Below are 12,691 nucleotides of genomic sequence, written 5' to 3'. Positions count from 1 at the left end.
GGAGCTTTGCTGCCTGGTCTGGGGATGATTCTGAAGCTGTAAGGGCTGGAGTTGAGAGTCTGTGTTTAAGGCCTGCCATGAAACCAGAGCCCAGGTTGAGCATTGAGAGGTGAGTGCATCTTTAGCTCAGCAGGAAGAGTGTGCCCTGTAAGCCATCTTCTGACTGATTGCAGTTACTGTCTTCATACCCTTGGAGATTTCCAGCTTGGATGTACTGAACTGGAAAGGAAAAATTTGCTCTCTGGGCTTGCTTTGTGAGCTGATGCTGACCACCTGTTGTTTTCCACCGTGTTTTCCAGCGTGGTAAGTACCGAGTTTTTCAAAGTGATGCAAAGCCTTCAGCAACTCCTTGGCAATCATGGGCTCTGATGTTCCTTCAGCATAAAAATTGCTCCTCTCTTACTTCCATAAAAGCCAGCTTGGAATTAAACTTCTGATGCTTCTCTTGATGCTTATTGCTTTGTACAGAGAGCCCTAAGATAAGGGGCAGGAATAAAGCGGTTGAGTATTTACTGCAAGGTGTCAGCGTTTCGCTCCCTGCTTGGCAGTGAAGGGCACCTTCAGCATCAGCCTGAGTTAGTTTTTCTTTTTGAAAATCTGTTGGTTTCTACAAAACCCCCAAACACCTAAGAATGTGTTAGATGAAAGATGAATTCATTCTCTTGGTGTTGCACATTTTGTAGCTTCCTGTGGACTCATTTCTTTGTTTTCCACTGGACAGACGTTTCAGTCCCCTAGGCTGTTAGTTTGGTGTGAAAGACAGAGAAGAAAGGCCTGCTGCTGGGTGTGGCTAATCTCAGGCTGGGTTCAGAGTGGATTGGGAGCAGCTCTGAAGAAAGAGATTTGGGACTGTTGGGTGCTGAGAAGCTCCCCTGGAGCCAGCAGTGCCCTCATGCAGCTGAGAAGGCAGCTGTGTGCTGGGCTGCAGCCGGAGTGTGGGCAGCAGGGCAAGAGAAGGATTCTGCCTCTTGGCTCTGCTCTGCTGAGATCCCACCAAGTCTTGCCTCCAAGTCTGGTGTCCCCAGCAGAAGGACACAGAGCTGCTGGAGAGAGTCCAGAGGAGGCCACAAAGATGATCTAAGGGGTGGAGCAGCTGTGCTGTGAGGACAGGCTGAGGGAGCTGGGGTTGGTCAGCCTGGAAGAGAGAGACCTTAGAGCTGCATTTCCACATGTGAAGGGAGCTACAGGAAGGCTGGGGAGGGACTGTTCAGAAGGGCCTGTGTGGATTAGGATGAGCGGTAATGGTTTGGAACTGGAGCAGAGCAGATTTAGGTTGGACATAAGGAGGAAGCTCTGCACAATGAGGGTGGTAAGACACTGGAACAGGCTGCCCAGGGAGGGGGCTGAGGCCCCATCCCTGGAGGCATTCAAGCTCAGCCTTGCTGTGTTCCTGTGCAGCCTGCTCTGGTTGGAGGTGTCCATGCTGACTGCAGGGGTGTTGGCAAAGACATCCTTTGAGGGTCCCTTCCAGCCTGATGCAGTCTGTGAATAGTGCTTAAAGCAAATGTCTTCTACCAGGCAGACAATTCAGAACCCAAACTCTGCAGATGAGCTCTTCTCAGGGGCTTTGATTGGTGTGTTTCCAAGCTGAGAAGTTTCCATCTCTTTTGTTTTGCTCTGCTTTGGAATGGAAATTCTTTGCTGTTGTGGTTTCCTGGGCAGGGGGTGCAGAGAGCCCTAATGGTCTTTCTTTTTCCCTTCTTTCCCAGCCTGCCACCAGAAATGCTAATAAAGATCTTTTCCCTTCTGGATGCTGAATCCCTGCTGTCCCTGGGCTGTGTGAACAGGAGCTTCTATCAGCTGGCCAGTGACAAGTAAGGCAGAGGAAGGCAGAGGTGCCCATCCTGCCACTGCATTCTATGACTCTAATTGTCCTCCTCCACCCCCCTTTCAGCTGGATTTGTTGTCGATGTGGTGTTCCTCCTGGGCTTTATTTGCAGTGCCATCTGGCTGACAATCTACTCCCGGTGTTTCAAACCAAAAAGGGCATTTTGGAAAGTGGGCTCAGGACCAACACAAACTCTTTGCTCAGGTGGTACTGCTCTGCAGGATAAAAGCTGTGGCCCCTGGAAGGAAAAATACATCTCCAGACAAATAGCTGCTGTCCAAACGAGAGCCATTGGATTTGTGAACTCTCTCAGAAGTCCTCTGCCGTGTAAAATCAAAGAAGCCATGAGGTAAGCAGTGCCTTGGCACAGGAGATGATTTAGAGGCTCACAGAATGGGTTGGCTTGGAAGGCACCTTAAAGATCATCCAGTTCCAACCCCCTGCCATGGGTAGGGACACCTCCCACCAGCCCAGGTTGCTCAAGGCCTCATCCAACCTGGCCTTGAGCACCTCCAGGAAGGGGGACATCCCTAGCCTCCCTGGGCAACCTGTTCCAGTGTTTTCCCACCCTCACTGTCAAGAATTTCCCAGCCCTTGTCAGAAGTCCCTCCCCAGCTCTCCTGCAGCCCCTTCAGGTACTGGAAGGCCTCTCTAAGGTCTCCCTGGAGCCTTCTCTTCTCCAGGCTGAACAGCCCCAACTCTCCCAGCCTGTCCCCATACAGGGAAGGTGCTTCAGCCAGAACTGGAGGTAGTGCTGCAGGTGTGGTCTCAGCAGAGCAGAGGGACAGAATCCTGTCCCTGTGCTGCTGCTCTCCCTGCTTTGGATGCAGCCCAGCACACAGCTGCCTGCTGGGCTGCCAGTGACCATTGCTGGCTCCTGGGGAGTTTGTCAGCAACTGATGCCCCCAAGGCCTTCTCCTCTTGGGTGGTCTCCAGCTTGTCCTTGCCCATCCTGGCTTTGTGCTTGGCATCGCCCTGACCCAGCTGCAGGACCCTGCACTGCACCTTGTTGAACTTCTTGAGGGTGGCTTGGGCTCACCACTGAAGCCTGTCCAAGTCCCTCTGCATGGGTCCCTTCCCACCACACATCCTGGCATCACCTCCAAACTTGCTGAGGGTAGCTTCAGAGACAATGTTGAGAATATGAAGCAAAGCTCATTTTTTTTCCCTACTAGTCTGGGTGTTTTTAAAGCCCCTTTCCATTTCCCAATGACAGAGCTGCTGGCTTGAGCTGGATGCTTATCTTGAAGGAGAAGAATGGAAGGGAGCACCCAATGGCAAAGAGAAGAGTATCATTTCAGGATACCTCTCTTAGCATATTTTGGTATGGTATCAACTGGCCATGCTTGGATGTCCTGGCAGCACTCAGGCTCTATGGAGTTGTGCCTTTATTTCCTCAGAGCAAGAAGAGGTGAGTTGTAGCAGAGGCTGCTGGAGGGGTTTTGGTGTAGCTGAATGGTGATGGGTCTGTAGGAGATGTCAGATCTTGGTTAATTCTTTCTTAGAAAGCCCCTCTCTTGTAGGGTCTTGCAATGCTTATGTCCTTCACTTCCCTGTTAGAGCTTTGTAGCAAGGGATAGATGTAATCCAACCATGGGTTAATGGAGCTGCTGGTATGGACTCTCAGACTCCATGGGAACAGAAGCAGAAATCCTTCACTGTGAGCGTGCTGGAGGCCTGCAGTAGGCTGCCCAGAGAGGTTGTGGAGTCTCCTTCTCTGGAGACTTTTCAAACCCATCTGGATGTGCTCCTGTGTGGCCTGCCCTGAGTGATGCTGCTCTGGCAGCAGGGTTGGGTTGGATTGGATGGTCCCCAGAGGTCCCTTCCAGCCCCTAACATTCTGTGATTCTATGATGGTTTAGGTTGGAAGTGACCTTGAAGATCACCCAGTTCCAACCCCTTACCATGGTCAGGGATACCTCCTACCAGCCCAGGCTGCTCAAGGCCTCATCCAGCCTGGCCTCAAACACCTCCAGGGAGGGGACATCCACAACCTCCCTGGGCGTCCTGTTCCACCCTCACTCTCAAGAGTTTCCAGGGTAAATCTGCCCTCCTCCAGCTTCAACCCATTGCTGATTTCAGGTTCTGCTGAATGCTTTCAGCACCACTTTCCCCATGTGCCTTCGGTCAGACTTGAGAGCTCCAAGTGAAATGAGGTTGAACTTATACATAAATAGGGAGACAAACTGTTACAGCCCCCTTCTGTTTGCTCTCTTTAAAGACCTTGCTACTATTCCCTGATTGCTGAATACCATCTTGCTGATCTGACAGCACTTAGTGCTGACAAGATTGTCCAGCTCTTCACTCTGAAGCCAGGACTTTTAGTAGGCCTTTGGAAGGTAAGAGAACATTTGGTGTCAATGCTTCTTTATGAGTTAAAAAACACAGATTATTGCACCTTTCCCCTGGGGCAACTTGAAGCTGTTTCCTCTCATCCCATCACTTGTTTCTTGGGAGAAAAGCCCAACCCCCACCTGGCTCCAGCCTCCTCTCAGGGAGCTGTAGAGAGCAATGATGTCTCCCTTCAGCCTCCTCCACACTAAACACCCCCAGTTTCCTCAGCTGCTCCTCACCAGTCCTGTTCTTGAGACCCTTCCCCAGCTTTGTTGCCTTTCTCTGGCCCTGCTCCAGCCCCTCAATGCCCTCCTGAGAGTGAGGGGCCCGAAACTGAACCTAGCACTCAAGGTGTGGCCTCACCACCTCCTTGATCCTTCTTGCCACACCATTCCTGCTCCAGGCTAGGATGCTGTGGCCTTCCTGGCCACATGGGCACAGTCTGGCTGATTTCCAGCTGCTGTGAACCAGGTCCTTTTCCACCAGGCAGTTCCTGGCCACTCTCTCCCAAGCCTGGAGCCTTCATGCGAGTGCTGTGACCCGAGTGCAGTACCCTGCACTTGGCTTTGTTAAACCTCATCCCATCTGACTTGTGCAGATCTCTTTGCAGAGTCTTCCTAGCCTCCAGCAGACCAGTGCTGCCACCCAGCTGAGGTTCATCTGCAGACTTGCTGAGTGTGCCTCAGTCCCCTTACCCAGATCATGGATGAAGGCATTAAAGAGAGCTGGCCCCAGCACTGAGCCCTGGGGAACACCACTGGTGACTGGTTACCACCTGGGTTGAACTCCATTCCCAGCACTCTTTGGGCCTGGCCAGCCAGTTCCTCTCTGGTGACAACCTTCTTTGCACACAGTCCCTTACACATGACAATGAGCTTGGTGGGAGTCAGCCCTGGTTGACACTCTTCAGATGTTGGGTTTCAAGGGGTAAGTAGAAGCTGGAGAAGAACAGTTCAGGGCTGCCTGCTGTTAACTTTTGCACTGGCAGAGCTGGGTTGCCTCCCTACTGCCACAGCACAGAAATCCTGTGGTGTGTTGAATGGATTCTGTGGTGCTGTGAAAAGGCAGTGGCAGCTGTGAGTAAAGCATAGCATTATTAACATGATGATAGCAACCTGGCAGGTTGAGAAGCAGCAGCATTTCTCTCTGGATTTGGGTGCTCAGGAGGACCTTGGGAACAGAAACATTTCTAGCTGCAAATGCATCTGCTTGGATTCACTTTTCAGGACACAAAGGAGATTGCTTTTGTCTCAGCCAGTCTTCATTATCATCAGCTCATGGAGAGAAGCATCTTGGGTTCTGCTGCTCGGTGAGTTTGGGCTTCTTTGTGGGCAGTGAAGAACCTTTTGAAGGAAGCTTGGAATTTTGAACTTGGAACAGGCTGCTGCTCAGAGGTTTATATTGAAGCAGTGATTAATTATTTTTGCTTACTATAAACACACTGTGAGGATGGGGAGACACTGGAACAGGTTGCCCTGGGAGGTTGGACTAGTGGGAGGTGTCCCTCCCCATAAAGATAAAAGCTTCTTCTGCTATTTTTTGTCTTATAGTAATCTCTCCTATGCTGACAATCTCAGTGTAGGGCTGTTATCTCTTCCTATGAGGTCATTCTCTCTTGCTTAATTCCTTTCTTACTCTTTTCCTGAAGTCCATATGCACCTCCACCTCATCAGCCTCTACTGGATGATACTGACCCAGAGTATGGACTGCATGGCTACTGTCTGGACTTCAATATCCACAGTGGAAGCTGTGCCTACATGTGTGGGACATTTGGGGACCTCTTTTGCAGAAAAGGTAGAGTTGCCTGCTTGAAAACAATTCCTGCTGTTGTGTTTTGCCTCACAGCTAATATCTTGGGGGTGTTGTTTTCGATGACAAACTCCTCATGAGCCAGCAATGGTCACTGGCAGCCCAGCAGGCAGCTGTGTGCTGGGCTGCATCCAAAGCAGGGAGAGCAGCAGCACAGGGAGGGGATTCTGCCCCTCTACTCTGCTGTGCTGAGACCCCACCTGCAACACTTCGGATGCAGCCCAGGCTGGGATTTCTCTTCTGGGCTGCCAGTGAACATTGCAGTAAACACTTCCAGGGACTGTTTTTAACTGTGCTGTTTTCTTTCAGTTCTTACTATTTGTCCCCACCCTTGCTGTCAAGAATTTCTTCCTCATCTCCAGTCTCAATCTCCCCACTTCCACCTCAAAGCCGTTGTCCTTCATCCTGTCACTACAAGCCCTTGTCAAAAGTCCCTCCCAGCACTCCTGGAGGGCTGCAATAAGGTCTTCCTGAAGCCTTTTCCTCTCCAGCCTGAACAGCCCCAGAAACTAAACAGTAACTTGGAGCTTGCTCCCCAGCCCTTTCCTGATGCCAGCAGCAGCTGTTCGTGCAGAAGGCAGCAGAGGGCAATGCTAGCCTGAGGGATCTCCCAGCCTGAGCAGCTTTCCACAACCCTGTTGTGTTGTTTTAAACTGGGATTTGATGACTCCACGAATTGTGCACAGTGTGGAGTAGTGTAGACCTTGGGATTTCAAATGCTCGTGTTGTCAGGTGCCTGAAAAGCTCCAAGTTTGAACTAAAGGAATACTTTACAGGGGTGAAACTTAAGGGAAGTGCTCTCCATGTAGCAAGAGAAATCTTTCCTGAGGTGCTGTTCAGGAGTCCTCTTCACACCTTCAAAAACCAACAAAAAAGTATTCTGGACACTTCTCAGAATGCTGGGGTTGGGGTTTGGTTTGTCTTTTTTTAAAGTGAATCATAGAACAGTTTGGGTTGGAAGGGACCTTAAAGATCATCCAGTTGCAACCTCCTGCCATGGACAGGGACACCTCCCAGCAGCCCAGGTTCCTCCAGGCCTCATCCGACCTGGCAAGGGTAACAAAGCTGGGGAAGGGTCTGGAGAGGAGCAGCTGAGGGACCTGGAGTTGTTCAGCCTGAAGAAAAGGAGGCTGAGGTGGGGGGACCTCATTGCTCTCTACAGCTCCCTGAGAGGAGACTGGAGCCAGCTGGGGGTTGGTCTCTTCTCCCAAGGAACAAGTTATAGGACAAGAGGAAATGGCCTCAAGTTGTGCCAGAGGAGGTTAATTTGGCATGAGGAATAATTCCTTCTCCTTGAGGGTTGTCCAGGCCTGGCCCAGGGCAGTGGTGGAGTCCCCATCCCTGGAAGGGTTTCAAAGCTGTGGAGATATGCTGCTGAGGGCCATGGTTTGGTGGTGACCTGGCATTTAGGGGCTGGATGACCTTGAAGGTCTCTTCCAAGCAAAATTGCTCTGTGATTTATCTCAGATTGTAACTGGACTCCTTGGTTAATTTTCTTTCTTTGAGAGCAAGGGGACAAAGCCATTAAGAAAGGAACTGGTCTCATCTAGATGGGAGAGGAGTACCTATCAAGGAAATATGGTTGGGTAGTAATAAAATGAAAGCTAGTCACCAAGCAGTCTTAATAATCTTGTCCAGAAAACTAGGAAAGTGAGCCTTTGGCAAGCTGAAATGACCCCAGCCAGAGATGAACAGGGAGGAACTCCTGAGTGGCAGGAAACTGAAGAGATGAAGCAGAGAGAAGACTTGGGCTTAGTTTGATTAGCACTGGGGTGTAATTAATGCCTTATTAATTGTTTGCAGGTGAGATTGCAGATGGGTATGTGAAGCTCACAGCTGTCAGAAGTCTGCAGAACAACATGAAGCTCTGTCCTTTAGGCACCATCCCTGGCTTGTCCTGGCACACAGAGGAGCTGAAAGGCACAGTGAAGGTCAGTCAGAGAGATTTGCTGCTCCTGAGAGGGCTCATTGCAAACCAGTTGTGTTTGTGCATCCTCAGGATGCTGATTTGTATCTGTGGAAGCTCTCTGTAACTAGAAGCAGGGAAGAAATGGAAGCAACAATTTAAATAGTGCCAGCAATGTGAAATTTGAGGGGAGGAATCATAGAACTGCCTGGTTGGAAAAGGCCTCAAGATGATTGAGGCAGGTCACAGAGGAACACATCCAGCTGGGGTTGGAAGCTCTCCAGAGGGGACGACTCCACAACCTCTCTGGGCAGCCTGCTCTAGGCCTCCAGCATCCTCACACCAAAGAAATGTTTCCTCATGTTGAGGTGGCACCTCATGTGCTCTAGCTTTAATACAGACCCTTGAGAGGCACCACTTACCAGCCATCTCCATCTGGACATTGAACAGTTGACCACTACCCTTTGAATGCAATCATCCAACCAGTTCCTTATCCACTGCACAGTCCCCCCATCAAATCCACATCTCTCCAGTTTCTGTGAGGCCTGTGCCAAAGGCTTTACAAAAGTCCAGATAGATGACCTCTAAGGTCTCCCTGGAGCCTTTCCTTCTCCAGGCTGAAAAGCCCCAATTCTTCCAGCCTGTCTTTGTAGGAGAGATTCTCCAGCCCTCCAATCATCTTTGTGGCCTCCTCTGGACCCTCCCCAGCAGGCTCTCTCTCATGCTGGGGGTCCTGTATCTGGACACAGCACTGCAGGTGAGGGCTCACGGTTTTCAGTGCCTGTAGGTAGCAGTTTTGATCTTTGCAGGATGACTCAAATTATTTGTTGCTTTGCAGCAGCCAGTGGAACACCATCAATGATATTTTGGGGTTTTAGCCTTTATCCTCTGAACCATTGATATTTTTCCTCCAGTTGAAGGCAGGTTTCTTCCAATGGGGAGGCAGATCTCCTCCAATTGGAGGCAGATCTTCTCATTGTGCCATGGCCAGGGGACATGATCTCTCCTCCTTGTGCCTGCAGGAGTGCTGTGTGCTGGATCTTACCCTCTTGGATGAGAATGGAGAAACCTTCTGGTGTTTCAGTGCCCCAGTCTCCATGGAACTGTCTTCCAGGACCTCGAACTGTTACAAGTTCCTGGGTCAAAGCTACATCATAGACTATTGTGAACCTTCAGAAGGCAGAGTCTGTATTGAGTTTGTCTACGTTAGTGAAAGCAGGCAGTACATTGTAGTCAGTTTTGTTATTTATGTAAGCACCAAGAAGGTGAATGAATGGTATGGAACTGATTACTGACCTAGCTGGGTCACTGCTGCCTTTGCTTTGATTGATTAATTCATTTAGTTAATCAATAAACAAATGAAATACAATAAAGTTTGATGGTTAAAACTAACCACTGACTTAGTTGTGTCACTCCAGAGAAGGAGACTCCACAACCTCTCTGGGCAGCCTGCTCCAGGCCTCCAGCACCCTCAAACCAAAGAAGTTTTTCCTCCTGTTGAGGTGGCACCTCCTGGGCTCCAGCTTGTAGCTGTTGTTCCTTGTCCTGTCACTGGGCACCACCACAAAGAGCCTGGCACCTTCATCCTGACACCCACCCCTCAGGTATTTGTAGACATTGATCAGATCCCCTCTCAGCCTTCTCCTCTCCAGACTAAATAGCCCCAGGGCTCTCAGTCTTTGTTCACAGCAGAGATGTTCCAGTCCCTTCATCATTCTCTCTGCTTTCTGTTGGCCTCTGTCCAGCAGATCTCTGTCTCTCTTGCACTGGGGAGCCCCAAACTGGACACAGTATTGCAGGTGTGGTCTGAGCAGGGCAGAGCAGAAGGCAGAACCTCCCTAGAGCTGCTGACAACATTCTTCTTGATGCACCCCAGGATGCCCTTGGCCCTCATGGCCATAGGGGTCCATGCAGAACTTGCTGTCCACCAGCACTCCAAGGTCTCTCTCCATGGAGTTTCTTTCCAGCAGGATGACCCCTAGACTGTGCTGGTGGCTGGGGTTGTTCCTGCCCAGATACAGGACTTCAGTTGTCCTGATTGAACTTTCTATGACTGCTGTGCAATTTCTTCTGCAAAATCAGTGAGCCACCACAGATGCCAGGCTAAACCCTTTCAGGCAGGACCCCTCTCTATCTCCCATTCCCTATTCTGCACCCTGAAAACTCTCCTAGCAGAAAATCTTTGTCTTGTGAACGTGGATTTGGTTTAGGAACCAGGAGAGTAGGCAGCGAGTTGTGCAGGAGCTGCAGAGAAGCTGTTACTGGAGATTTTAAACCATGAGTGGCTGGAGTGGTTTGTGTGGAGTTAGGATTCCTATCCAATTGGCACAGCTGGAAGTAGTTTTTGAAAGAAGAAACAATTTTCTGCAGGGTATGTGGTTTTTCTTCTTCCAAAAGATGATTAAAAACCAGGCCAGGCTGTTTTGAAAGGAGAGGAGTAGTCAGTGAAGTGTTTGCCTGGAAAGGAAGTGCCAGGGCTCAGCATGGAGCTGTGACTGCCTGCTGCAGCTAAATGGGAAATAATCAATTAATAGCCTGCTGCATCCTCAGCCCTTACCCCCTGCAGCCTGTGGGAAGGACTCCCTGTGGCAGCAGCAGTTATGCTGGCTTCAGAGACCTCAAGCACTGCTCAGAAACAGGAGAACCATGTCAATGAAAGGGATGTCTGAGCAGACAGAAAGCTCTGGAGTTTATTGTGTAGAATCCCAGAATGGCTCAGGGGAAGATGCCTCAGAGCTCACCTACTCCAACCCCCTGCCATGCCCAGGGACACCTCTCAGCTAGACTTGGGGGCAGAAGGCCTCGTCCAGCCTGGCCTTGAGCACCCTCAGGGAGGAAGCATCCACAGCCTCCCTGGGCAGCCTGTTCCACAGTCTCACCACCCTCATACTGATGTGGTTGAAGCCCCATCCCTGGAGACATTCATGGTCAGCCTTGCTGTGTCCCTGTGCAGCCTGCTCTGGTTGGCAGTGTCCCTGTTGCCTGCAGGGGGTTTGAACAAGATGCCCTTTGAGGGTCCCTCCCAGTCTGATGCAATCTGGGACTAAATGCAGTTTCACTTCTGTAGGGAGGCAGCTCTAGATAGGCAGCCCATGGTCACATTCCCGTAACAGCCCCTTTGTGAGAAGGCCTTCTGCCGCTCATCCCTGCTTTAACCATTTGCCCACAGCTGCAGCCTCATCAGGATCAAAGCTGACCTCTGAATGTGCTCTAACTCTGCTAACAGTATTCTGAGACATCTCCACTTAAATCAGCAGAGCTGCTTGCAGACCCAACATGCTCCTGAGCTGAACAGAAGAAGCAGTGCTTTGCATATCTAAGTGTTTAGTAGCTCAGATCTGGGAATGAAAATAGGATGGAGGCTCCCAACAGGTTCAAACATCTTCAATTCAGGAAAAAAACCCCAAACCAACAACCAAACAAAAAAAGAACCCAAACCAAAACCCCCAAAAAAGCTGCTGGAGAGAGTCCAGAGGACGCCGCAAAGATGATCCAAGGACTGAAGCAGCTCTGCTGTGAGGACAGGCTGAGGGAGCTGGGGGTGTTCAGCCTGGAGAAAAGACTCCTTACTCCTTGGGGGACCTTAGAGCTGCCTTCAAGTACCTAAAGGGATCCTGCAGAAAGGCTGCAGAGGGACTTTTCCTGAGGGGGTCTAGAGACAGGAGAAGGGGGAATGGTTTGAAGCTGAGGCAGAGCAGGGTTAGACTGGAGCTGAGGAAGAAGTTCTTCAGTTTGAGGGTGGTGAGACTCTGGAACAGGCTACCCAGGGAGGTTGTGGATGCCTCTTCCCTGGTCGTGTTCAAGGCCAGGTTGGGTGAGGCCTTGAGCAGCTGAGTCTAGCTGAGAGGTGTCCCTGGGCATGGTGGGGAGGTTGGAGCAGGTGAGCTCTGAGGTCCCTTCTGGTCTGAGCCATTCTGGGATTCTCTGAATCCCACTTTGCTAAAGAAGCTTCTCAGATTGTGATGTGATGCTGCTTACGCTTACTGCTGAGGGCTGCTTCAGTCTGGTTTGCCAGGCTGGGGCTGGATCCCATTTGTTACAGCATTGGTGGATCATAGCTGGAGTAAGTTGCTGCTTTATTGCTCTGGATTTAACACAGGTTATGATGGCAGGGAGCAAAAAGGCTCAAGGATGGGATGATGAAGACATAAGACAAGGTTAGAAGTGGCAGTATCCATGTCAGGGATTCTGCTTCTGCTGCAGAATCATTCACAGGGCAGAGCAGACCTTTCCCTTGGGAGATTTTTGAGCTGAAGGCTTTTCAGTGGTTCTCACTACAAATATGGATCAGTTTTGGCTGCTTGAAACTTCTGCACAAATTGAAAGCTGAAGCAGCTGCTACTGTCACAGCCCCACTGGAAAGTGCTCTTCTGCTTGGGCTGTTTACCTAGCTGGAGAGGTTGGTGGAAACAGATTGGATTGGAAACTGGCTCCAGTGTTCCACCAGTATCATGATGCAGAACTTGTTCCTCACATCCAATCTAAATCAGCTCTTTTCTCATTTCAAACCATTCCTGCTTGGCCTGTCTCTGGACACCCTCAGGAAAAGTCCCTCTGCAGCCTTCCTGGAGGATCCCTTCAGCTATTGGAAGGCAGCTCTTAAGGTTCCCCTGGAGCCTTATCTTCTCCAGGCTGAACAACCACAGCTCCCTCAGCCTGGCCTCACAGCAGAGCTCCTCCAGCCTTTGGATCATCTCTGTGGCCTACTCTGGACTCTCTCCAGCAGCTCGGTGTCCTTCTCTTTCAGGGGACACCAGAACTGGAGGCAGGATTGGAGATGAGTTATCAGCAGAGCAGAGTCAAAGGGCAGAATC

At 50.5% G+C, this 12,691-nt stretch overlaps 1 protein-coding gene across 1 annotated transcript; it reads left to right on the top strand.

Moving 5' to 3' along the window:
* Positions 1–9,172, top strand: FBXO15 (F-box protein 15). The gene is made up of 10 exons (XM_054164265.1): positions 1–109; positions 1,710–1,814; positions 1,941–2,177; positions 3,045–3,239; positions 3,338–3,352; positions 4,050–4,167; positions 5,389–5,471; positions 5,811–5,956; positions 7,775–7,902; positions 8,900–9,172. The coding sequence occupies exons 1-10, from the start codon at positions 78–80 to the stop codon at positions 9,170–9,172; spliced, it is 1,332 nt and encodes a 443-aa protein (XP_054020240.1). The 5' UTR covers positions 1–77.
* The last annotated feature ends 3,519 nt before the right edge of the window (positions 9,173–12,691 follow it).

The sequence above is a fragment of the Dryobates pubescens genome, chromosome 9 (assembly GCF_014839835.1).
Source record: "Dryobates pubescens isolate bDryPub1 chromosome 9, bDryPub1.pri, whole genome shotgun sequence".
NCBI classification, from domain to species: Eukaryota; Metazoa; Chordata; class Aves; order Piciformes; family Picidae; genus Dryobates; species Dryobates pubescens.
This window is presented reverse-complemented; position numbering and strand designations above follow the sequence as displayed.